The sequence below is a fragment of the Ranitomeya imitator genome, chromosome 6 (assembly GCF_032444005.1).
Source record: "Ranitomeya imitator isolate aRanImi1 chromosome 6, aRanImi1.pri, whole genome shotgun sequence".
Lineage (NCBI taxonomy): Eukaryota > Metazoa > Chordata > Amphibia > Anura > Dendrobatidae > Ranitomeya > Ranitomeya imitator.
In genome coordinates, this window is record NC_091287.1 from 380,877,258 (window position 1) to 380,904,268 (window position 27,011).

At 45.2% G+C, this 27,011-nt stretch overlaps 1 protein-coding gene across 3 annotated transcripts in view; it reads right to left on the minus strand.

The window, feature by feature from the left end:
• Positions 1 to 26,008, minus strand: part of RALBP1 (ralA binding protein 1) — a 75,738-nt gene extending 49,730 nt beyond the window's left edge. The window contains exons 1-2 of one of the 3 annotated variants that reach the window (XM_069731049.1): positions 25,886 to 26,008; positions 13,566 to 13,870 (exon numbers count right to left, since the gene is read on the minus strand). In XM_069731049.1, coding sequence (XP_069587150.1) covers positions 13,566 to 13,809 — 244 coding nt within the window. In that variant the 5' untranslated portion in view covers positions 13,810 to 13,870; positions 25,886 to 26,008. Of the gene's footprint in view, positions 1 to 13,565; positions 13,871 to 25,686 lie in introns of all 3 variants that reach the window. The other 2 variants (XM_069731050.1, XM_069731051.1) reach the window with 2 other exon arrangements.
• Between the last annotated feature and the right edge of the window lie 1,003 nt (positions 26,009 to 27,011).

Here is a 27,011-nt window from a genome sequence, read left to right on the forward strand (position 1 = left end):
TCCTCCCTGGTCTCAGTCTACCACCCTACCCGTGCCCTCCGCTCCGGTAATGACCTCAGGTTAGCATCCTCAATAATCAGAACCTCCCACTCCGGTCTCCAAGACTTTACACGTGCTGCGCCGATGTTCAGATTGGCCTACCGCCTCAATGCATTAATTTAACGATCCCTGTGTGGCCTATCATAAAAAAACAAAAACAAAAAAACAATCAGGTTCCTTGTATCATGTTCTCATACACTTTATGCAGTTATTAGCCCTCTGTGTCTGTACTTAGGCAGTTAACTGGTTCATGCAGCTTTACATGAACACCCGAGCCTTACACTATGGCTGGTCCGAATAACTAAAGCAATTGTTACCATCCACCTCTCGTGTCTCCCCCTTTTCCTCATAGTTTGTAAGCTTGCGAACAGGGCCCCCATTCCTCTTGGTATCTATTTTTTTTTTTTTAAATTCGTTTATTAATTTCAGAATATACAAACATTGCACATATTACATTTATCATTATTAAACATACCAACAGATACAAATGATTACAAAACATCATCACATCCAAAGTTCAGGCAATAGACTGTGCATGTTGAATCACTAGTATCTACAAAATACCTACTATACAACTTAAACAACTTTAACCTTTAGTAATAAGTCGCCAGAAGAAAACAGATTCAAGTGTGCTCTGCAACGATGTCCCCAAACCCCATGTCCCCCCCCCCCCCCCGTGCATATATCTAATCCGCGCAGACTACAGAGTATGATGAGATGAATTCCATCTCCCCCAAATTTTTTCGAATTTACCTGGGCATCCTCTATTATGGTACAGTGTTCTTTCATATGGGATAACCGAGTTCACCAGGTCAATCCAAGCTCTGAGAGACGGGGAGGAGCTACCCATCCACCTTAATGCCAGTACCTTTCGCGCCAAGAAGAGCACTTCTCGAAGGAAGATCCCAGTATGATGATCCCAGGCCTCTGTATCCCATACCCCGAATAGGCAAGTCAATGGTTCAAGTGGAACAGGGATTAACAATAAAGACGTTAACAATGTTGTGACTTCTTTCCAATAGTAAAGGATTACCGGGCACCTCCATATCATGTGGGTAAAATCCGCATCATGTGCGTGACACCGTAGGCAGTCTGACGTCTGAAGGCGGCCCATTTTAAAAAGTCGTGTCGGAGTCAGATAAGTCTGATATGTAATATATAGCTGGGTCATCCTATTGTTAACTGAGGGAGAAACTTTAGTTGGAGATTCCAAAATATCTTCCCACTCCTCTCCCAGTGTATCGGGAAGGAGTCCCTCCCATTTCTTTTTTAAGGAGTTAATAGTGAGCCCATCTCCCACGGATAATAAGTATGTGTATAAAGAGGAAATGAGTCCCTGAGGACCCTGTGATTTGAGAATGCCTATAAGGGGTAGAGACGAGATTGCTCGACTTGCACCTGCATTTCGCATATGTGACTGGAAAGCTGACCTCAGCTGTAAATAACGGAAGAATTGAGATCTTGGGATATTGTAGGTATCCCGCAATTGCTCAAAGGACACAAAAACATCCTGGTTATATAAATTACCTACCGAGAGAACACCACATGAGATCCAGAACTCAGTAGATGGGTGATTTAGTAATTCTGGAAAATAACTATTATACCACAGTGGCATTTCGGCTATTGTATCTGTATATTTAATAACTTTTTTAATTTGTCTCCATACTAATCTCGCTTGTCGAAGTAATGGCAGCAAACGGGGAGCACTGACTCTCTCCATTTCCAAAAAACCCAGTGGACAGTCAATCCGGGCAGAATGGATTATATGGCTTTCTGAATTAGGTAGGGAGTTGCTAGGCATCCATTTGCTTAGCGCCCTAGCCTGCCCGGCAAGATAATATAGATAAAAGTCTGGTAAGGCTGCCCCTCCCCCCCTTGTCGGTCTCTGTAGAGTAGATAACTTGAGTTTGGGTCTAGTCTTCCCCCATATAAAGGACGTGGTCAGGGAGTTTAAGTTTGCAAAGAAAGATTTGGGTATTGGCACAGCACTATGTTGGAGACAATAATTAAATTTGGGGAGCAATATCATCTTAACTAAATTAATGCGACCTGCAACGGAGAGAGGGAGTTTGCTCCAAGCCATGAATTTAGATTTGGCCAGGTCCAATAGTGGATGAATATTAAGTTGTAGATCCAGCTGACTATATTGAGACATATGTATTCCTAGATATTTGAAATTGGAGACTACAGGTAGTGACGAGAGGTTTTCGAGACAGGGCATCGTCGCATGAGACAGAGGCATCAGAGTAGACTTATCCCAATTGATATATAGACCAGAGAATTTGCTAAAATTATCTATAGTCGTTATTACTCGTGGTAGTGTTTCTTCTGTTTTATCCATAAATATGATCATATCATCAGCATATAGACCGATGGTATCCACACGATCCGCAATACTTATTCCTTTGATATCCGTGGAAGACCTTATGCGTATTGCCAAGGCTTCTATCGCGAGGGCAAAAAGGGCCGGGGATAGAGGACATCCCTGACGGGTTCCCCTATGTAAAGTAAAGGAATCTGAGATAGAATTATTCACAATTACCCGTGCCCTAGGATTCTTATATAGTGTATCTATCCCTCTAATAAATTTATCTCCAAAACCGTATTTCTGCAGACATGCGGAAAGAAAAGGCCATTCAAGGGAGTCAAACGCTTTAGCTGTGTCTAGGGATGCCAGAGCCCAGTTATTATCCAATTCTAGGGAGCTATATTGAATCACTGATTGGACCCGTCGAATATTAATAGAGGTACTCTTCCCGGGCATAAAGCCTGTTTGATCTGGGTGTATAAGATCTAATATGATTGTATTTAGTCTAGTGGCCAATATTTTAGTGAAGATTTTATAATCTACGTTCACCAATGATATGGGGCGATATGATCCACATTCCAAGGGGTCTTTTCCCTCCTTCTTAAGTACAATGATATTTGCATCATAAAATGTTTCAGGCATAATTTCTCCCTCCCATATATTCTGAAGCACCTTCAATAAGAGTGGTGCCAGGTGGTCCCGATATTTTTTATAGAACTCAACGGGAAATCCGTCAGGTCCAGGGGCCTTCCCGGTGGCCATATCCATTATAGCCTGTTCCACCTCCTCCAGAGTAAACTCGGCTTCCATAAAAGCTTGCTGGGTTGGGGTCAGTAGGGGGAATGCTATGTCTGATAGATAGTCTATACATTCAGGGACCCCACGACCACTACCCGATTTGTACAGTGACTTATAGTAATTACAAAAACTTTGAAGAATTTCCTCGGTGGAGGATACCAACAAACCATCGAGTGTCCGAATCTGTAGTACCATGTTGGAAGTGTTATGCTGACGTACCAAAAAAGCTAGGAGTTTACTGGCCTGATTCCCCATTTCAAAATAAGACTGACGAGTAAAGAATAATTTACGTTTCGATTTAGTGTCTATATTTTGGGTGTATAATCTTTGGGAAGTGAGCCACTCCACCCTGTTGCCGTTGGTCTGATTGGCCACATAGGCGGCTTCCGAGTCCTTCAGCCGTTGGTATCTATTTTGAACTGTGATTTCTGTTATGCTGTAATGTCTATTGTCTGTACAAGTCCCCTCTATAATTTGTAAAGCGCTGCGGAATATGTTGGCGCTATATAAATAAAATTATTATTATTATTATATGTCCAAAGTCGTAAAGGGGTTAATGATCAGTGCAGTGGCTCATAACTTATCCTAAAACTGGAACTTATCTCTGACGATACATGAAGTAAACAAGCTTTTTATATTTCCTATTTTTATATCCGTAGAGCAGGTACTACTTTACATTGCTTTAACAACAATATAGCGAAAAATGGTTTCAGGCAAAGAGTTCTTTTGGGTGCATGAAAGACACATGGGGCTATGACAGTAAATAATATTATTGAGAAAATACAAGCGTGTGCAGCTGACAATACATGGTTGATTTTACTCAGTTTTCGATAACTCAGCATTCAATGCTGGTCGGTGGTCTTCGAGGCTATAGTCATGGATAACTACCGTATAGCAAATGTTAAAATGACAATTTGAACAAAGACCTCTGCCGCGATTTGAACGTCCATTATTGCAAATGTATCGCTTAGAGTTTTCAATGAAAATACTCAACAATGACAAAAATACCAACACAATAGTCTAACTCTGACAGGGATCGGCCATTAATTTCGTGTCACAAAAAGTCTTTTAATTGTTAACCCAAAGTAGTCTGAAATGGCCTTTTCAGAAACACAAAGTCTTACGTGCATGGCAGCCTTGTGCACTCTTATTTTAAATATGAAAACTGCTGCCTTAGAAGTGTAACCAGAAGAAAAAAAAAATCAGCACAATTATTATAAGGACATGAGCTCCAGCCATGAGTACTGATCATACTTGGAATTGATAAATCATTCACATAAAGGCTAAGTGATTCAGCAAGGGACAGTATTTATAGAAACCCATTAGCTTATCACATTCCTCTTTTATATGAGCGCTAAGGAGAATATAATGGATCTAGAGGAGAATAGTCTGCAATGTTCAGTTTCAAAAAAACCAAAGTAAAGTTCAACTTGGTCATATGCACGGCTGTGATGTAGCAACTGTCAGGCTGAATGACCATATCCTTACCTGAGAACATACAGACACCAAGAGCCATCTCAATCAAAGTCAATTTAACACAACTTAAAACCCTTTTTGCTATGAAGCTTCTGAAAATTTCTGGTGCAAGCAATTACCTTCATAAGTCACATGCTTAGTGAAAGGATGTCCACCTGTGTGCAATCTAAGTCACACATCTGTCAGTGTATACACACCCGGTTTGAAAGACCACAGAGGTTGCACCACTACTAAGCAAGAGGCTCCACTAACCAAACACCACCACGAAGACCAAGGAGATCGCCAAACAAGACAGGGACAAAGTTGTTGAAAAGTACAAGTCAAGTTTGGGTTATAAAAAAATATCCAAATCTGATTATCTCCCCCTAGCATCATCAAATCCATCATCATCATCATCAAATGGTAAGAAAATGGCACCACAACAAACCTGCGAAGAGGGTCGCCCACCAAAACCTCAGCCTGGGCAAGGAGGTCATTAATCAGAGAGGCAGCACAGAGACCAAAGGAGACCCTGAAAGAGCTGCAGAGTTCCAAAGCAGAGACTGGAGTATCTGTCCATATGACCGCAATAAGCCGTACACTCCATAGAGGTGGGCTTTATTGAAGAGTGGGCAGAAAAAAGCCTTTACTTACACACAAAAATTGTAAGGCTTGTTTTGATTTTGCAAAAAGACATGTGGGAGAATCCCCAAATGTAAGGAGGAAGGTGCTATGGTCAGATGAGACCAAAATGTAACTTTTTGACCACCAAGGTAAACGATATGTCTGGCACCAAAGCAACACAGCTCATCACCCCAAGAACACCATCCCCACAGTGAAACACGGTAGTTGCAGCATCATGCTGTAGTATGTTTTTCAGCAGCAAGAACAGGGAAATGGTCGGAGTCAAGGGGATGATGGTGCAAAATACATGGATATTCTTGAGAAAAACCTGTTTGTCAGTCAGTGATTTGAGACTGGGAATAAGGTTCACCTTCCAACAAGACAATGACCCAAAGCATACTAATGCAACACTCGATTGATTTAAGGATAAACATGTAAATTAGTGTTAAGCGAATGTGTTCGGATATAGCGTTAACAGAGCATGCTCGGGTATTATTTGAATATTGCCTAACAAACAGGCAATTCCCAAATGTGTTGCGGCTCCCGTGAATCATGCAGCCATGGAGACTAAAATATTACTTGAGCTTCCCACGATACGCGGATAATGCTACATTCGAGCTCACTCACTCATCACTATTGTAAATGTTTGGAGTGGCCCAGTAGTCAAAGCCCAGACCTTAATCCAAATGAGAATCTGTAGTCAGACTTGAAGACGGCTGTTCACCAGAGGAAACCACCTACTGTACTTTGTGGATTATAGGACGCACCCTAAATTTTAAGGAGAAAAATAGGGAAAAAAAATTTTCTTTTTTTTTTTTTTTTTTTAATAAAATGGCGGTGCTTCTTATAATCCATGCGTCTTATTGCTTAGCGGGGGTGGTGGCTGCGGTGAAGCGAGGTCCCAGGGTCGCTGCTGGAGGAGGCAAGAGTGGAGCATTGCTGCAGCCTGGGATGAGGGGGTGTTCGGATGTGCGCCTCTGCCAACATTTTGTGAAAGCCCAGAACCCCCACACTTACATGCTTTACTATGCAGTGTACTCTGGGAATATGGCTGCCGGCATGTGCAGAGATGAGATCTCAGCTTTAATATCTCCATCTGCGCATGCGCAGACCCCAGCAGCCATTTTCCCGGAGTCCACCGCATAGTAAACCATGTAAGCGGGGGGGCTCTGGGCTTTCACAAACTGTCAGCTGAGCCCCAGCACCACCGAACACAGGCAGCAGAGCATATCCGAACACCCCCTCATCCCAGTTTGTGGCATGCAGTAACACTCCACTCTTGCCTCCACCAGCAGCGACCCTGGGACCCTGCTCCGCCGCCGTAGATCTGCATTATAAGACACACCCATTTTCCCAAAAAATTTTGTGAGAAAAAAGTGCATCTTATAATCCGAAAAATACAGTAACTAGAGTGAGCTGGAGCAGTTTTGCCTTGAGGAATGGGCAAAAATCCCAGTACCAAGGTGTGGAAATCTCAGAAACTTATCTAAAGCGACTTGCCACAAAAGGAGGATCTACAAATTACTGACTTTAGGGGGGTGAATAGTTATGCACACTGAAGTTTTCAGTTATTCTGCCCTATTTGTTGTTTGCTTTACAATAAAAAGAAAAACCAATGTTCACAGTTGTAGGCATGTCCTTTACATGAACTGATGTAAACCCTCAACAAAAAAGTGAAATTCCAGGTTGAGAGGTAGCAAAAACATATGAAAAATGCCAAGGGGGTGAATACTTTTACAAGCCACTGTATAGCCATTTTCACTTTGGAGGAGCATCATACTGAAAATACTTACTCTGCAATAGGCAGTAAGTGGCTACTATAGTCACTGAGCTCAGAATTTTTTTTTTTTTATTCCCTCTAAAAGGGAACCTGTCACCCCAAAATCGAAGGTGAGCTAAGCCCACCAGCATCAGGGGCTTACCTACAGCATTCTGTAATGCTGTAAATAAGCCCCCGATATATCCTGAACGATGAGAAAAAGAGGTTAGATTATACTCACCCAGGGGCGGTCCCGGTACGATGGGTGTCGCGGTCCGGGGCCTCCTATCTTCATACGATGACGTCCTCTTGTCTTCCTGCCGTGGCTCCAGCGTACTTTGTCTGCCCTGTTGCGGGCAGAGCAAAGTACTGCAGTGCGCGGGCCTCTCTGACCTTTCCCACCACCTGAGCACTGCAGTACTTTGCTCTGCCCTCAACAGGGCAGACAAAGTACGCCGGAGCGTGACTACAAGAAGAGGACGTCATCGTAAGAAGATGGGAGGCCCCAGACCGGACGCCTATTGGACCAGACCGCAGAGGGACCGCCCCTGGGTGAGTATAATCTAACCTCTTTTTGTCATCTTTTAGGATACATCGGGGGCTTATCAACCGCATTCCAGAATGCTGTAGATAAGCCCCTGATGCTGGCGGGCTTAGCTCACCTTCCATTTTGGGGGTGACAGGTTCCCTTTAAGAACAACATGTCATTATACAACATAGTTCAGAGACCTTGACCATACGCATTATCCTTCCTGAATTAACCCTATTAGTGAGATTTTACACCTGTCTTTTTAAAAGCATTTTTCAGAAGAGATGCATCAATGCCCTTCAAATATAAAACATGGAAAACCCATTTAGAAATTTGGCCTTGACATTAAATGCAGAACTCCAGTACAAATCACTGTGTTATCTGTGGTCTACTACATTACCTAGCACCAGTCAGCCATCCCAATACAAAAGGTAAACTCACATTTTTAGCTCTAAGGCTATATTCACACTTTGCGGATTTTGCTGCGGATCCGCAGCGGATTTGACCGCTGCGGATCTGCAGCAGTTTCCCATGAGTTTACAGTACAATGTAAACCTATGGGAAACAAAAAACGCAGTGCACATGCTGCGGAAAAAACCGCGCGGAAACGCTGCGGATTACATTCCGCAGCATGTCACTTCTTTTCTGCGGATTTTCACCTGCTCCAATAGAAAACTGCAGATGAAAATCCGCAGAAGAAACCGCAGTAAAAACCGCGATAAATCCGCAGTAAAAACCGCGACTGGTTTTCACTGCGGATTTTGGAATTCTGCTGCGGAAAAATCCGCAGTGGAATCTGCAAAGTGTGAACATAGCCTAACATCTCGTTAGAAGTGATGAGTGAATATACTCGTTGCTTGGGTTTTCCTGAGCACGCTCGGGTGATCTCCGAGTAGTTGTTAGTGTTCGGAGATTACGTTTTCATCGCTGCAGCTGAATGATTTACAGCTATTAGCCAGCTTGATTACATGTGCGGATTCCCTAGCAACCAGGCAACCCCCACATGTACTTAGCCTGGCTAATAGCTGTAAATCATTGAGCAGAGGCGAAGAAAACTAAATCTCCGCACTAACAAATACTCGGAGATCACCCGAGCAACGAGTATATTCGCTCATCACTACTCGTAAGTAAACCAGTTGGTCGACACAAACTAGAAAGTCAGGCAGAACACATCACATTGCTCCACATGTAATTAATAAGAGATGCTACAGGTATGTGCCAAACATCCAATGACTCATTACAACTAATGACAAAGTAGCCGCTAAGCCTGGACTACACCCTGACTGCGCCTCTGCTATTATGGCATCAGCCAGAAGTCTAGCTTACTACATGCAGGTACACCATGGCACAAGCCTCCCACTAACCATATGACTGGGAAATAGTCACACGATAGTAAGCAACATATGGAGCAAAAGGGCCACCTGACTGCTAGACAGCGGCTACAAGGAACTGAATGCACACACCCTGCTGCACTAAGGAAGGTAACCAATATGGGGAACGCTGCGCTTGGCTGTCTCCGTATATCAGTGACAGGCTTAGAATGGGGGGCCGTGTATTTGAAGCACCAGCCATGCCATCCAACGTCTAACTACACTCTTGCAGTCAGGTGGAAAAAAAAGAAAAAAAAGAATGGGTTTAAAAGTGCCTTGATTGGGCGATCGGTGGGGGTTGTTAACATGGGATCCACACGGATCTAACAATTATCAGCTATTCAGTGAACTGAAGGGTAATAAAAGGGGCATTCTAGCCAGAAAATACTTGTCAACTATTAACTTGACAAATTGTTGGGAATCCATTTGATGGGAACACTACCCATTAGGATGGGGACGAGTAAACCCTTCCCTTCTCTAATTAAAAAGGTCAAAGAAAATCTTTCCTACCTAGCAGTCAGATCCGGATTGATTGAACATTTATTTCCTAACCACTGGATAGACGGTAAAATATTCCTTACTGGAACACCCCTTAGCCCCCAGCCTGTTTTCACCTTCATGACCAGAGTCACTTTATGAGGTTACAGCTCTGGAACGCTTCAACGTATCCCACTGATTCTGAGAATGTTTTATCGTGACATAGTGTACTTCATGTTAGCAGTAAATTTTAGTCAATATAATTCACATTTATTTATGGAAATATCAAAAATTTGACAAAATTTGAAAATTTAGCAATTTTCAAACTTAATTTTTATGCCTATAAACCAGATGGTTATATCACACAAAATAATAAATTACATTTCCACATGTATACTTCACATCAGCATCATTTTTGAAAATACAATATATCTTATCCGAGAAAATAGCTTATTTCTCCTCTTGGACTGATCTTTCACTCTCCATTCACAGTAAAATCAGTCTTCAGTGAATGGACTTTTCCATAACTGAGATAGGAGATGACAGCTGGTGCTCATAAAGTTCTATGGAGAGTGGAGGGGAGGAGCTGGAGGCCGACATATTCTGCTGCAAGTTCTCCTGAACACTTTAAAGACGTAGAGTAATCGCAGATTTAATTTTATCTTATAAATCCAGAGTACACATGAAAAGATATTTTGCAATATATCTTATTAGAGAAAACTGATTCTTTCTCCTCGTGGGCTGATCTTTCATTCTCAAAATTTATGGGTAAAATCTGTATGCAGTGAAGAAAGATGTTTACATTAAGGGTATGTGCACACGTTCAGGATTTCTTGCAGAAATTTCCTGACAAAAACCGGACATTTCTGGCAGAAATCCGCATGCGTTTTTGTCGCGTTTTTTACGCTTTTTTTGCACTTTTTTTCCGGAGCTTTCCCAATGCATTAAATAACGGGGAAAAAAACACGAAAAATCCGCAAAATTAATGAACATGCTGCTTTTTTTTTACCACGATGCGTTTTTTTTTTTTTTTCAGAAAAAAATGCATCATGTGCACAAAAATTGAGGAATGCATTCTAAATGATAAGATGCATATGTATGCGTTTATGCGTTTTTATCGTGAAAAATCCTTAACGTGTGCACATACCCTAAGGGTATGTGCACAAATTGCGGATTCTCTGCGGATCCGCAGCGTTTTTTGAGGTGCAGAAATGCTGCAGATCCGCAATTGATTTACAGTACAATGTAAATCAATGAGAAAAAAATATGCTGTGCACACTTTGCGGAAAATCCGCTGCGGAAACGCTGCGGTTTAAAAGAAGCAGCATGTCACTTCTTTTTTGTGAATCTGCAGCGTTTTTGTACCCATTCCATTATAGAAAACCGCAGGGGTAAAAAACGCAGCAAATCCGCAAGTAAACCGCAGCAAAAACGCACAAAAAACGTGACAAATCCACAGGTTCGTTTTCTCCCAGGAGAGGCAGAATCCGCATCAGAAATTCCTAAGGCTAATCCGCAACGTGTGCACATAGCCTTCAGATAGCAGCAGCAACCCATCTCCAAAAGTTCTATGTAGATGGGAGGTGGGAAGGGAGAGGACGAGCTCTGCCTCCTGCTACCCCCAACTGCTGCATAGAATGTTATCAGTAGTACCTGCTATCTCCTTAGGTTCTATGTAGATGGGAGGTGGGAAGGGGGAGGACGAGCTCTGCCTCCTGCTACCCTCCAACTGCTGCATAGAATGTTATCGGTAGTACTTGCCATCTCCTAAGGTTCTATGTAGACGGGAGGTGGGAAGGGGGAGGACGAGCTCTGCCTCCTACTACCCTCCAAACTGCTGCATAGAAGGTTATCAGTAGTACTTGCCATCTCCTAAGGTTCTATGTAGACGGGAGGTGGGAAGGGAGAGGACGAGCTCTGCCTCCTGCTATCCCCCAACTGCTGCATAGAATGTTATCAGTAGTACCTGCCATCTCCTAAGGTTCTATGTAGATAGGAGGTGGGAAGGGGGAGGACGAGCTCTGCCTCCTGCTACCCCCCAACTGCTGCATAGAAGGTTATCAGTAGTACCTGCCATCTCCTTAGGTTCTATGTAGATGGGAGGTGGGAAGGGGGAGGACGAGCTCTGCCTCCTGCTACCCCCCAACTGCTGCATAGAATGTTATCAGTAGTACCTGCTATCTCCTTAGGTTCTATGTAGATGGGAGGTGGGAAGGGGGAGGACGAGCTCTGCCTCCTGCTACCCTCCAACTGCTGCATAGAATGTTATCGGTAGTACTTGCCATCTCCTAAGGTTCTATGTAGACGGGAGGTGGGAAGGGGGAGGACGAGCTCTGCCTCCTACTACCCTCCAAACTGCTGCATAGAAGGTTATCAGTAGTACTTGCCATCTCCTAAGGTTCTATGTAGACGGGAGGTGGGAAGGGGGAGGACGAGCTCTGCCTCCTACTACCCTCCAAACTGCTGCATAGAAGGTTATCAGTAGTACTTGCCATCTCCTAAGGTTCTATGTAGACGGGAGGTGGGAAGGGGGAGGACGAGCTCTGCCTCCTACTACCCTCCAAACTGCTGCATAGAAGGTTATCAGTAGTACTTGCCATCTCCTAAGGTTCTATGTAGACGGGAGGTGGGAAGGGGGAGGACGAGCTCTGCCTCCTACTACCCTCCAAACTGCTGCATAGAAGGTTATCAGTAGTACTTGCCATCTCCTAAGGTTCTATGTAGACGGGAGGTGGGAAGGGGGAGGACGAGCTCTGCCTCCTACTACCCTCCAAACTGCTGCATAGAAGGTTATCAGTAGTACTTGCCATCTCCTAAGGTTCTATGTAGACGGGAGGTGGGAAGGGAGAGGACGAGCTCTGCCTCCTGCTATCCCCCAACTGCTGCATAGAATGTTATCAGTAGTACCTGCCATCTCCTAAGGTTCTATGTAGATAGGAGGTGGGAAGGGGGAGGACGAGCTCTGCCTCCTGCTACCCCCCAACTGCTGCATAGAAGGTTATCAGTAGTACCTGCCATCTCCTTAGGTTCTATGTAGATGGGAGGTGGGAAGGGGGAGGACGAGCTCTGCCTCCTGCTACCCCCCAACTGCTGCATAGAATGTTATCAGTAGTACCTGCCATCTCCTTAGGTTCTATGTAGATGGGAGGTGGGAAGGGGGAGGACGAGCTCTGCCTCCTGCTACCCCCCAACTGCTGCATAGAATGTTATCAGTAGTACCTGCCATCTCCTTAGGTTCTAAGTAGATGGGAGGTGGGAAGGGGGAGGACGAGCTCTGCCTCCTGCTACCCCCCAACTGCTGCATAGAATGTTATCGGTAGTACCTGCTATCTCCTTAGGTTCTATGTAGATGGGAGGTGGGAAGGGGGAGGACGAGCTCTGCCTCCTGCTACCCCCCAACTGCTGCATAGAAGGTTATCAGTAGTACCTGCCATCTCCTTAGGTTCTATGTAGATGGGAGGTGGGAAGGGGGAGGACGAGCTCTGCCTCCTGCTACCCCCCAACTGCTGCATAGAATGTTATCGGTAGTACCTGCCATCTCCTTAGGTTCTATGTAGATGGGAGGTGGGAAGGGGGAGGACGAGCTCTGCCTCCTGCTATCCCCCAACTGCTGCATAGAATGTTATCGGTAGTACCTGCTATCTCCTTAGGTTCTAAGTAGATGGGAGGTGGGAAGGGGGAGGACGAGCTCTGCCTCCTGCTACCCCCCAACTGCTGCATAGAATGTTATCAGTAGTACTTGCCATCTCCTATCTCAGTAATGTAACATTCTGTCTTCAATTAATACAAAATGTACCTGTGAATGGGTAATTTTGAGAAATAATATCAGTCCCGGAGGAGAAAGCAGCAGATTTCTCTAATAAGATATATTACAAGGTGTATTTTCATATGTATTAAATTATGAAATGAAAAAAAGCAGGTAACCCTTTAAAGGACATGGACAACTGCAAACATTTTGGCTAAAAATAGGATTTCATTAAATATGTTAGAACGTTTTGGCTTCTATAGCCTGTCTCGCTGGAACAGGACAGCTGAAGGAGTTATCAGTTAGTGAGCTCCTTCTGGTGTGGGGAACCCCTTTCTACACCCTCCTAAACAAATTTTCATCAAAACAGAACTTGAACTTGTTTACAAACATGACAGCCATTATTATCATTGATTGGGCCTGTGATAAGCATAATGTATGAGACGCTCCTGTATACCTACTTCTTTTCTCCTTCTTCTTAAACTTTCCTTTCTTCTTGCCATGGTCTTTCTCGTCATCAGACACTACATCCGGGGGCTCGTGGAGGATGTCATGAGGAGGTGATGTCTCTCCAGTACGGTACAGTCCAGGGAATTTTGTTGGGCTGATTTCTTCAGAGCTAGGTGTACGAGCCAGTCCCCCTCCATGCTCAGCCCTCCGATGTTCACTGGGGCTACTGGTGGGAGGCAGAAAGCACTCGGTCATTCTGCCGATGACAATCTAATGTAGGAACTGAGCCCAGATTTCTGTTACCTGTCCATTTTACCTGGTCAAAGACCAAAAAAAAACAAAACAAGTGTTATATGAGTGATGCCTTTAAGCTTCAACCAACAAACTGCATACTCCCACTGAGTCAACTACAGGACATTTTCTTGTAACCCATCAGATGTACTATAATTGTGCATGTACAATAGCAAACGAAAACTTAAGCCCCTTTCAGCCGGTTCACATAACATGGACAGGTGAACAATAGAGACGCTTGTACCAAATACCTTAATTGCTTACCTTGTGACATGCTGATTGTGTGGTCTCACAATAGATGACATTTGTATCTGATATTCACTAGAATGACTGCTTTTGGTGACTGATGACACTGAAACGTTTCTGGCAAAGTGCATGAACAGTAGATGTAAAACCAAGGAAATAACTGCATCCATATTGAGAAAGCCTTTCCCTGCGCCTGTAGTCCTGACTAAAAGAGTTTGTAAGAAAAATTTTCCTATGCAAATAATTGCAGAAACCACATTCACTTGCATAGGGTATGGACCGCCGCTGGTTCCGAGGTGGATTTCAGATCAGAAGCTCAAATCTGTATGTAGTGTACTAGAGCTAAGCACAGACATTACATAAGGCTGCGTTCACACGTTCCGGTTTTTTCGCGTTTTTTTCGCGGTTTTTCCCGATAAAAACGCTATAAAACCGCAAAAAAAACCGCATACAAGAAGCATCCCATCATTTAGAATGAATTCCGCATGTTTTGTGCACATGATGCGTTTTTTTCCGCATAAAAAACGCATCAGGCACAAAATCCGGACATGCTCATTCTTTTTGCGGTTTTTATGCGGATTTCCCACTGAAAAATGCATTGGGAAGTGTCCGGAAAAAAACCGCGGAAAAAACGCGTCAAAAACGCGTCAAAAACGCGTCAAAAAATGCATGCGGATTTCTTCCGGATTTCATGCAGAAAATGTCCGGTTTTTCACAGGAATTTTCTGCATGAATTCCTGAACGTGTGCACTTAGCCTTAAGGTAAGTTTCCTTAAAGCCCAGTGTAACAATGACTAAGTAATATGCGTTTTCATGTATTGGTGAAGCAGTTAAGTCAGGAATTTTTATGGGCAAAGATCTCAGATTGAAAAAATACCGTAGTTTTTCCATTAGAACTTAACATTGTAAAATCCGAACGGAGATGTTATCACTCAACAAAGAAGACTATGAAAGCTCATCAGAGCGACTTGGAATCCCGTATGTACCAGAAGCAGTTTTCCTGATTGAAGTATCATTTTAGTGACGTAAAAGTAGTGTGTGTGTGTGTGTGTGTGTGTGTGTGTGTGTGTGTGTGTGTGTGTGTGTGTGTGTTTGTGTGTCTCACTCCCATCACGTAGGATGTTCAACTGTTAAATGTTTACCTTAGATGGGCTTTTGCGAAGGAATACAACATATGGCTTTCTTTGCAAACTGCTTGCCTCAAGAGGCTGTTGTATTTACTTTGAAAATGACTGCATAATAGAATAGAATTTTAGGAGTCCAAGTGTAGCCAGTCGCTGCCCCAACCATCCAGGCAGCTACAGCTTAGGCCGATACAAAAGTCTATTAAACACGATCCATGTATGGATTACGATGCAAGGACTTGCCGTTGTTCTCCTGACCCAAACGTGACAGTCTCATATAATCCAATGGATTCGGCCTTAGAGCAATGCTATATCTCAGTAGCAGCATGAGGCACACAGAAGAGCTGGTTACATGGCCAGAGACAGAATTAAAATTTATATAAAGGATTATTCAGCCACTTTTCCATTTTTATATGGATTTTCATAGTAAATATAACAGGATCATCAGGTTTCAAATGTCTTGTTAGTAATGTACACAGTTTGCACTGTGAATAAGCAAACAGATGCTCTTAAAGTGAATCTTCACAAAATACAAACTGATCTGTAGCAGGTAAGCGATGCGCTACTAGCTGACATGTAACATCACAGCACACCTAAAGACCGCAAAGTTGTGTGGTTACCATAAATGAGCGCCATTTTCAAAAGTGATTGTTAATGACAAAAATATTTTGCAGAAAAAAAAAAACTGCTGTCTACCTCAAATATTTCTTCTTTTAGATCAAGTACCAGTTTCTGCGGGAGAAAGACCGGTAAATGCTGCACTGGTCTAATATAGGTTATACGTTAGCAGCAATGATACTGTTGTGGTCCCCACCTTCCCTTCTCTCCGAGTACCGACCATGTAACCTGCTTACACAGAAACTTTTTCCAGTAGATCTGGTGCTGTTGGCTGTCAAAGTCAGGAGATTGCTGAGCGTAGAACAGCCCCATGAAATGTATAGGGAGGGCCTGCCAGTATTTCCTAGCAGGCCAGCCAGGGGAGTGAAATAAATAAGAGGTGGCATGTCATACCGCTATAATTGCTTGTAAAGTAAGTAATTCTTACTAAAATGATCTGTGGGGGTGCTGAGTGTCGGACTCCCATAAATCTTACATTGATTACGGTACCTATCCTCAGAACTGGACAACTAACACTTTCTAGAAAAATGGAGAGGAATAAAATAAAAAGCAGTTCAGGTATGTTTTTCGGTTTGCATTTGATATAAAAATTACCATAACTGGGCTTGTGTTTGTGGGACAAATTCGTTAACTGAGCCAATTTTCATGTAAATGATTACATTTTATTATTTTTTAAAGGTGAACACTTTTGCAGGTTTTTTTTGGATAAATGACATTTTGGTATAGCAAAGCATTATTGGCAGTCAGTGGTAAACGGAGAGGCAATTTATAAAGCACGGCCTGATCGGACTTTGCTAGGCCACCGACTGCCACGTAATGTTCACTCCTGGTCATTGCAGTGACATGTCAGCTATCCCTAGAGTAACTGGAAGTCTAATGGCGGGAAAACATTGCCAAAATGAATGTTTAGTAATGCCCAAAAGCGGCAATAGATAAGGAAATAGCTCAAACTTTGCACCAGTTTCCTCTCCAAGTCAGATAAATGAAAGGAAAATATAAAGAACAACCCAGAAGTGCCAGTGTCACCAACATAAAAAGTGCCAGTGCCACAGACAAGGAGATCCAGGTTTATCAGCAATGGCTATATTCCCACACAATAGATCTGGGGCACTTTGTAACAATTTCTCAGGACGTATAATGTTAACATATATACAACAACTACATCCCTATCCAGATGTATGGAGAGAATATTTCACTTACGGTCATTTCAGCAATAAGTTTCCCACCAGTCCCCAAGACTAAAAAACCCAATTTATTTATTTAGGAATTCTGTAGAACCCCCCAATGAATAATAATTACAAAGTCAACCTTCAGTATTTTTTGGAAGTCCCCTTTAGACTTCTGCTCCGAACATAGTAAGCAAGCTTCAGGATTTACACTATGCCTGGTACAATTTTTACTTTAGTGATTAGACAATAAGAACATTCATAGTTCAAGAGGGAAAAAAAAAAAAAAACGTTAAGCACCAGCAGCACATTTCCCGACACATCGGCCACATGGCTCGTGGGATTTGTCCAGCTCTGGGTAATTAAACGAGCAATATCCCATTCCTATATAACCTAACAACGTTACAGGGAACATTTCTTGTACACAGCAGATATCAGCGCCATGCCTCATCAAACTTCTCGCATTATTACACCAAGCTGCCCACAGCCTTTACATAGCAGAAGCTGACGGTATCCTGCCTGACACCCCCATACTCTACACCGAGCAGCCTCATCCTTTTCTCTTACATCTGCCATCAAGGAAACATTGGAGGTCCTGAATTTGTGATCAGATAGTATACCTAGCCAAAAATCAACATTACTCTAATATGTACAGAGGTTGTCCAATTAGAGCGGCTCTTGAGTCCGTACATTGTCGGTGATGAGTGTGAAGGGGGCTGGCTGACTGCTCATTTCAGTGGCTAAGTCAAGCACTATTCTCCGCCATGGTTAGCGCATAGACAGAGAAGGGACCAAGCTAGCAAATTAAATAAGCAGGAATCCAACCCCCTTCATACTGTGCACTGATGATTTACTGATACAGGAACAACTCTCCTGAGAGGCTCGAAGTGGAGCTGCTGGAACAGACCCTGTTATAGGAAAATAAGGACACCTTTGTATATACAAGTATATTAGTAAGACTCCATTCACATATGCTAAATTATTGACAAGATAAAAGGTGAATAACAGTGCACTCTTGGAATCTGACATCTATATTCAGACATTCTGTTTGATCTATTCTGTTTTTAGGAGCAGAGAAATATAATAAAAGGGAATTTGTCAGTAGCATTTCGCGCCTTCATCAGACAGCAGCATAATGTAGGCATAGAGACCCTGATTCCAGTGATGCATCACTTAGTTTACTGTGTGCAGCTATACTGATACAATCAGAGCTTTTAGATTAGGCAAGAAGCAGAGCTGACAAAGCTAACCCCGCCCACACCAGGCTCTCCGTGTACATAGCTATAGACAGTGAGCTGCTCATCATAGGAGGGGGTGGAGTTGGAGTCATGTGCTTCTGTGCCCAGCAATGATAAGCTCCTATCATTACAGTTAAACCACAGAGCTTGATAAGAGCAAGTGCTGAAACTTGCGTTTTAACTCCTACCTCATGATGTCTTCAGCAAACACAGCAAAAACCTGCTGACAGATTCCCTTTAATGTCCAAAACGCATCCATTAAATAAGTGTTCCTCAACACCAGTCCTTAGGGCCCAGGATTTCCATTGTATTACACAGATGATGGATTTCTTACTTGTACACTACTACAGGAATCCTTAAGAGATGATGTGTTGGTGGGCCTTAAGGACTGGGGTTGAGGAACACTGCATTAAATAACTAACACAAATTAAAGTGGGGGGCCCATCGATTATTACAAGGCTCATCTATGTTCAATTATGTGTCAGTTTTAACAACAGAAGTAGAAGAAAAAATCTGTATAATGCACTTGAATAGAACCCAGAAGGACCCCCTAATAATCAATGCGACCCATCTGACACAGTTGTGCAATGGATCAATTTTGAACATTAAGAGGTTGTCAAGTACTTTATATTAATGACCTATCATTAGGATAGATCATAAATATCAGATCAGTAAGGGTGTGACACCAGGAACGCCTGATGACTAACTCTTCTTAGCGCCAGCAGTGGCCGCATGTGCTCCGTTGCGGGGCGAACTACACAGCGCCATCAGCTGTTTAGGGGCCGCAGCCCGGTACTGCAGATCCATGGCTATTCAATAGAATAGGGGTAAATGTGCAGTTTTCCACTGTAGGAAATATACAGCTGACAGAACGGTGTAGTCCTGCTTTGCAACAGAGCACATCCAGCCACTGGCTGTGTCGAAAATAGCTGACTGGTGGAGGTGCCGGAAGTAGTGCACTGACTGATCTGATATTGATGACGCATCCCAATGATATGCCAGCAATATAAACGACCGGACAACACCTATAACTCAATTTGTCTGTTCCATAAAAAAAGAACAGCCAACAAGAGAGTCTAAACATGGTCCGTGGCCTAAGGTTATCGCTTACATTTGAAGTCCAGAAAAACGGGAATCAGACATCTGAAGATCCGTATCCCAGAGTTCTCAGAGGCTTCAGATGCAAATACTGATGGACCAACTAACGTGAGGATAGTACGCAATGTGAACACAGCCTAAGGCTGCCGTCACACTAGCAGTATTTGGTCAGTATTTTACATCAGTATTTGTAAGCCAAAACCAGGAGTGGGTGATAAATGCAGAAGTGGTGCATATGTCTCTATTATACTTTTCCTCTAATTGTCCCACTCCTAGTTTTGGCTTACAAATACTGATGTACAATACTGACCAAATTCTGCGAGTGTGATGGCAGCCTAAGATGTTTATATCTATACTAGATGGTGGCCTGATTCTAACGCATCGGGTATTCTAGAATATGCATGTCCACGTAGTATATTGCCCAGTGACGTAGCATAATGCACAGCCCACGTAGCATAATGCACAGCCCACGTAGCATATTGCCCAGCCACCGTAGCATATTGCCCAGCCACCGTAGCATATTGCCCAGCCACCGTAGCATATTGCCCAGCCACCGTAGCATATTGCCCAGCCACCGTAGCATATTGCCCAGCCACCGTAGCATATTGCCCAGCCACCGTAGCATATTGCCCAGCCACCGTAGCATATTGCCCAGCCACCGTAGCATATTGCCCAGCCACCGTAGCATATTGCCCAGCCACCGTAGCATATTGCCCAGCCACCGTAGCATATTGCCCAGCCACGTAGCATATTGCCCAGCCACGTAGCATATTGCCCAGCCACATAGCATATTGCCCAGCCACATAGCATATTGCCCAGCCACATAGTATATTGCCCAGCCACATAGCATATTGCCCAGCCACATAGCATATTGCCCAGCCACATAGCATATTGCCCAGCCACATAGCATATTGCCCAGCCACATAGCATATTGCCCAGCCACATAGCATATTGCCCAGCCACATAGCATATTGCCCAGCCACATAGCATATTGCCCAGCCACATAGCATATTGCCCAGCCACATAGCATATTGCCCAGCCACATAGCATATTGCCCAGCCACATAGCATATTGCCCAGCCACATAGCATATTGCCCAGCCACATAGCATATTGCCCAGCCACATAGCATATTGCCCAGCCACATAGCACATTGCCCAGCCACATAGTATATTGCCCAGCCACATAGTATATTGCCCAGCCACATAGCATATTGCCCAGCCACATAGCATATTGCGCAGCATCAATAGTAAAAAGTTAACAGCTGCGTGACTGGAGTGCGTTACACCGCGCTCCGGTAACACTGGCATTAACCCTGTGGTGAGGGCTGACAGGATGACTGGAGGGGAGTATGGAGCGGGCACTGACTGCGGGGAGGAAGGAGCGGCCATATTGCCGCCGGACTGTGGCCGTCGCTGATTGGTCGTGGCAATGGCCGTGGGCGTTTTGCCACGACCAATCAGCGACTTGGATTCCATGACAGACAGAGGCCGCGACCAATGAATATCTGTGACAGACAGAAGGACAGACAGACAGATAGACAGAAAGACGGAAGTGACCCTTAGACAATTACCGTATATAGTAGATGAGGAACACAGTTTAGTGCTCTATTTTATCCCATCTTACTATATGCTCGCTAACCTTGGTGGAAAGTGGCAAATACGATACCTTATGACAATCCTGCAGTGCAAAACTATTTTTTTTTGTTTGTTTTACTTTCCATACATGTTTTGGGGAATAAAAATTATTTTGGTAATTGGGTTACATTAAAAATATTGCTCCATTTGTCTTTCACATGAGCTGTGCTTCCCGGCACATTCATTTTTATGAGGTATTGTGAGCATAATTCAGGTGAGGATCATCCAGAGAAAGACAGATAAGGGAGTGTTCACATTGCACTCAGTGGCCCCGTTGGGGCTTACAGCCAAAATCCCCCGTAAAATGAGAAGCGAGTATGCACCAGCGGGGTCATAGACTAGAATGGAGCTGCCAGAATAAACAAGCGCATAATTTTCGGGCATATACACCTACTGGAGGCTGACACCCAGACGTAGACTTACAATGGAAGAGTGTCAGAGCGAGGTTCCCTAGATTTATAATGCGAGGGTGAAGTCAGACGGCTGTATAAATCAGTACGCACTGCACGGACTGGCCGGTGGCTTTATGTATTTCTATACAGCTGTCACACTTGGGTCAGGAGGGCCGCCGGCCAGTCCGTGCACTGCTGTCTGACTGTACCCTAAAAGCGACCTCCGGGTCACAGAGCGCAGTGGCCGGTGGCTTCATGGATTTCTATACAGGTGTCACACTTGGGTCAGGAGGCCCGCCGGCCAGTCCGTGCACTGCTGTCTGACTGCACCCTAACAGTGACTTCCGGGTCACAGAGCGCAGTGCACGGACTGGCAGGTGGCTTCATGGATTTCTATACAGCTGTCACACTTGGGTCAGGAGGGCCGCCGGCCAGTCCGTGCACTGCTGTCTGACTGTACCCTAAAAGCGACCTCCGGGTCACAGAGCGCAGTGGCCGGTGGCTTCATGGATTTCTATACAGGTGTCACACTTGGGTCAGGAGGCCCGCCGGCCAGTCCGTGCACTGCTGTCTGACTGTACCCTAAAAGCGACCTCCGGGTCACAGAGCGCAGTGGCCGGTGGCTTCATGGATTTCTATACAGGTGTCACACTTGGGTCAGGAGGCCCGCCGGCCAGTCCGTGCACTGCTGTCTTACTGCGACCTCCGGGTCACAGAGCGCAGTGGCCGGTGGCTTCTTGGATTTCTATACAGGTGTCACACTTGGGTCAGGAGGCCCGCCGGCCAGTCCGTGCACTGCTGTCTTACTGCACCCTAACTGCGACCTCCGGGTCACAGAGCGCAGTGCACGGACTGGCAGGTGGCTTCATGGATTTCTATACAGCTGTCACACTTGGGTCAGGAGGGCCGCCGGCCAGTCCGTGCACTGCTGTCTGACTGTACCCTAAAAGCGACCTCCGGGTCACAGAGCGCAGTGGCCGGTGGCTTCATGGATTTCTATACAGGTGTTACACTTGGGTCAGGAGGCCCGCCGGCCAGTCCGTGCACTGCTGTCTGACTGTACCCTAAAAGCGACCTCCGGGTCACAGAGCGCAGTGGCCGGAGGCTTCATGGATTTCTATACAGGTGTCACACTTGGGTCAGGAGGCCCGCCGGCCAGTCCGTGCACTGCTGTCTTACTGCACCCTAACTGCGACCTCCGGGTCACAGAGCGCAGTGGCCGGAGGCTTCATGGATTTCTATACAGGTGTCACACTTGGGTCAGGAGGCCCGCCGGCCAGTCCGTGCACTGCTGTCTTACTGCGACCTCCGGGTCACAGAGCGCAGTGGCCGGTGGCTTCTTGGATTTCTATACAGGTGTCACACTTGGGTCAGGAGGCCCGCCGGCCAGTCCGTGCACTGCTGTCTGACTGTACCCTAAAAGCGACCTCCGGGTCACAGAGCGCAGTGGCCGGAGGCTTCATGGATTTCTATACAGGTGTCACACTTGGGTCAGGAGGCCCGCCGGCCAGTCCGTGCACTGCTGTCTTACTGCGACCTCCGGGTCACAGAGCGCAGTGGCCGGTGGCTTCTTGGATTTCTATACAGGTGTCACACTTGGGTCAGGAGGCCCGCCGGCCAGTCCGTGCACTGCTGTCTGACTGTACCCTAAAAGCGACCTCTGGGTCACAGAGCGCAGTGGCCGGAGGCTTCATGGATTTCTATACAGGTGTCACACTTGGGTCAGGAGGCCCGCCGGCCAGTCCGTGCACTGCTGTCTTACTGCGACCTCCGGGTCACAGAGCGCAGTGGCCGGTGGCTTCTTGGATTTCTATACAGGTGTCACACTTGGGTCAGGAGGCCCGCCGGCCAGTCCGTGCACTGCTGTCTTACTGCACCCTAACTGCGACCTCCGGGTCACAGAGCGCAGTGCACAGACTGGCCGGTGGCTTCATGTATTTCTATACAGCTGTCACAATTGGGTCAGGCGGGCCGCCGGCCAGTCCGTGCACTGCTGTCTGACTGCACCCTAACTGTGACCTCCGGGTCACAGAGCGCAGTGCACGGACTGGATGGTGGCTTCATGTATTTCTATACAGCTGTTACACTTGGGTCAGGAGTGCCGCCGGCCAGTCCGTGCACTGCTGTCTGCACCCTAACAGCCACTTCCGGGTCACAGAGCGCAGTGCACGGACTGGCCGGTGGCTTCATGGATTACAATACAGCTGTCACACTTGGGTCAGGAGGGCCGCCGGCCAGTCCGTGCACTGCTGTCTGCACCCTAACAGCGACCTCCGGGTCACAGTGCGCAGTGCACGGACTGGCCGGTGGCTTCATGGATTACTATACAGCTGTCACACTTGGGTCAGGAGGGCCGCCGGCCAGTCCGTGCACTGCTGTCTGCACCCTAAGGCCGCCGTCACACATGCGAGTTTTACGGACGTAAGAGCGCAGAATCTACGTCCGTAAAACTCGCAAAAAATACGGCACAATTATTCTCTATGCCCCTGCTCCTATTTGCCGTATTTTACTGATCAGTATTATACGGCTTTCTACGGCCGTACAAAATCGCAGCATGCTGCGTTTGTCACCGTACTGCGCAAGAAATACGCCAATGAAAGTCTATGGAAGCGTGAAAAATACGGATTACACACGGACAAGCAGTGTGACTTGCGAGAAATACGCAGCGCTGTTAGAGAGAAAAGCCGGTAATTCAGTGCGGTGTACAGTAAAATCACACTGACAGCTTACAGTCCAATAGATATAATAAATGTGTACACCACCAGAGTAGTAAAGCCAGTGACTGAGGGCAGATATTAATAGCCTGGAGAGGGTCCACGGTTATTGGCCCCCCCCTGGCTAAAAATATCTGGCTCCCTGGCTCCCTGGCTTTCTAGGTAATTTCCCACGATCTATGAACAGCCAGCAGAGGGCGCCTCACCGCAAATGATGCTAAATATAGATCATTGATCTATTTTTAGCCTCATTCCCTGGGGTTTTGCAGCGAGGAGCAGCCTGCATTAGCACAGCTCCTTGCTGCAAAATGTTTTAACCCCTTCAGAAGGATTTACATCGTTGGACGTTACAGATCTGCGGAGGGTAAGTATATTGTTGGTTTATTATGTTTCTTTACTCACAGAACGAGGGTCTTCAGTGACTGGATTGGGCGTTGAATAAAATACTACAACAACCATTGTTTTTATTTCATTAAAATAATTTTAAAGAATGTGTTTGTGTTTTATTTAACCCTTCACTACAATTGGATTAATAATGGATAGGTGTCATAATTGACGCCTCTCCATTATTAATTAGGCTTAATGTCACCTTACAATAGCAAGGTGGCATTAACCCTTCATTACCCCATATCCCACCGCTACACGGGAATGGGAAGAGAGTGGCCAAGTGCCAGAATAGGCGCATCTTCCAGATGTGCCTGTTCTGGGGTGGCTGGGGGCAGATATTTTTAGCCAGGGGGGGGCCAATAACCGTGGACCCTCTCCAGGCTATTAATATCTGCCCTCAGTCACTGGCTTTACTACTCTGGCGGAGAAAATTGCGCGGGAGCCCACGCCAATTTTTTCCGCCAGTTAACCCTTTATTTTAAGAGCTAGAACGGCCAAATTTTGCAGATACACACTACTGACATTAGTAGTGTGGAATCTGCAAAAAAAATGGAGAGAAGACATGGTTTACTGTATGTAAACCATGTCTCAAATCATGTCGGGTTTTATGAAGGAGAAAGAAAAAGCCGGTAATTGAATTACCGGCTTTCAAGCTGTATAGCGCTGGAATAAGTATTAATATATATACATATATGTGTCTACTGACATATATATATATATATATATATATTCTTTTCTTTTTGGGACACATGGATCACTTCTATAGCGGTATGTTGGTTTTGCAAGCCTGCGAGAAAACCACGCAGTACGGATGCCATACGGATTACATACGGAGGATGCCATGCGCAAAAAACGCTGACACAGCCTGCCTACGGAGGAGCAACGGACCATTTTTTTGGGGACTTTTCAGCGTATTACGGCCGTAATATACGGACCGTATTGTTTTACGCTGTGTGTGACGCCGGCCTAACAGCGACCTCCGGGTCACAAAGCGCAGTGGGGTCTGGAGAGTCGGAACTCTACTGTACGTAGAAAAGCGCTGCCAGCATGACATGTACGGGCCATAATAAAGGCTATAATGTGTACCATGGAAGCAATAATAAGAAGAATATCAAGAGAAAGCCTTTTCGTCTCCGCAATTGAGACCACGAGATAAAGATCCGCATATTACAGCGATATTTACTCACACTGACACCACACACGTCAGACTTATCAGCACTCACATAGGACGACTATGGAAACGTCCCAGTGGTTCCCACATATAGTGCTGCGCCAGGACACCTGCCGGGAGCGCACGGACTGTGTGCAGCCCATACACAGCGGAGGAATACATGCGGGGCAGCTGCATAGCCTGCTCTCATAACACAGCGGAGGAATACATACAGCGCTGCGCCTTGTCAGCGGCTCCAACAAGCCTCTCACCTGTGTCCTCCCCCTCCGCCTCGCTCTGTCACTATGAGCCAAGCTTCCTCTTCCTCCTAGACTCAGCAGGAAGCGGCGTAGCGCATAGTTCTCACAACAGGATATTGATAGGGTAAAACAGAGAGCTCTAAAATGTGTCTCTAATTTCGAGGCCTTGACTCCATTTTTCCGGAGACAAACCGTTATAATAATCAAATAGCTGGTCTCCTCCTGGACGAGTAGACAGATCTGTCCGGTACATGTCGGCCTCTAGTCCCGAGAAGGTCTTTCTTTTTTCCATGACTGCGAGCATTCCTCAGTCATGTGACCACTTGCAGCAGCCATGTTGTGGTTGGCAAGCAGGGAGCTGGGTGTAAAGATTATATGTGATTCAGAGGCGTAGCTAGGGTTTTGGCTCAGGTGGGCGAAGCTTCTGAGTGGGCCCCTAACCAGGTAACCTTGATTACAACTCGGTGATGCGCCCTAATACTGGAGGAGAACCTCAGCAGATGACCGCGCTGTTACTGAAAATAAACTCTATATAACGACCAACATGGATATTACCGCCATATGGTCAATGGTAGATACCAGCCCTACAGAACATACAGGTCCTTCTCAAAAAATTAGCATATAGTGTTACATTTCATTATTTACCATAATGTAATGATTACAATTAAACTTTCATATATTATAGATTCATTATCCACCAACTGAAATTTGTCAGGTCTTTTATTGTTTTAATACTGATGATTTTGGCATACAACTCCTGATAACCCAAAAAACCTGTCTCAATAAATTAGCATATCAAGAAAAGGTTCTCTAAACGACCTATTACCCTAATCTTCTGAATCAACTAATTAACTCTAAACACATGCAAAAGATACCTGAGGCTTTTATAAACTCCCTGCCTGGTTCATTACTCAAAACCCCCATCATGGGTAAGACTAGCGACCTGACAGATGTCAAGAAGGCCATCATTGACACCCTCAAGCAAGAGGGTAAGACCCAGAAAGAATTTTCTCAACAAATAGGCTGTTCCCAGAGTGCTGTATCAAGGCACCTCAATGGTAAGTCTGTTGGAAGGAAACAATGTGGCAGAAAACGCTGTACAACGAGAAGAGGAGACCGGACCCTGAGGAAGATTGTG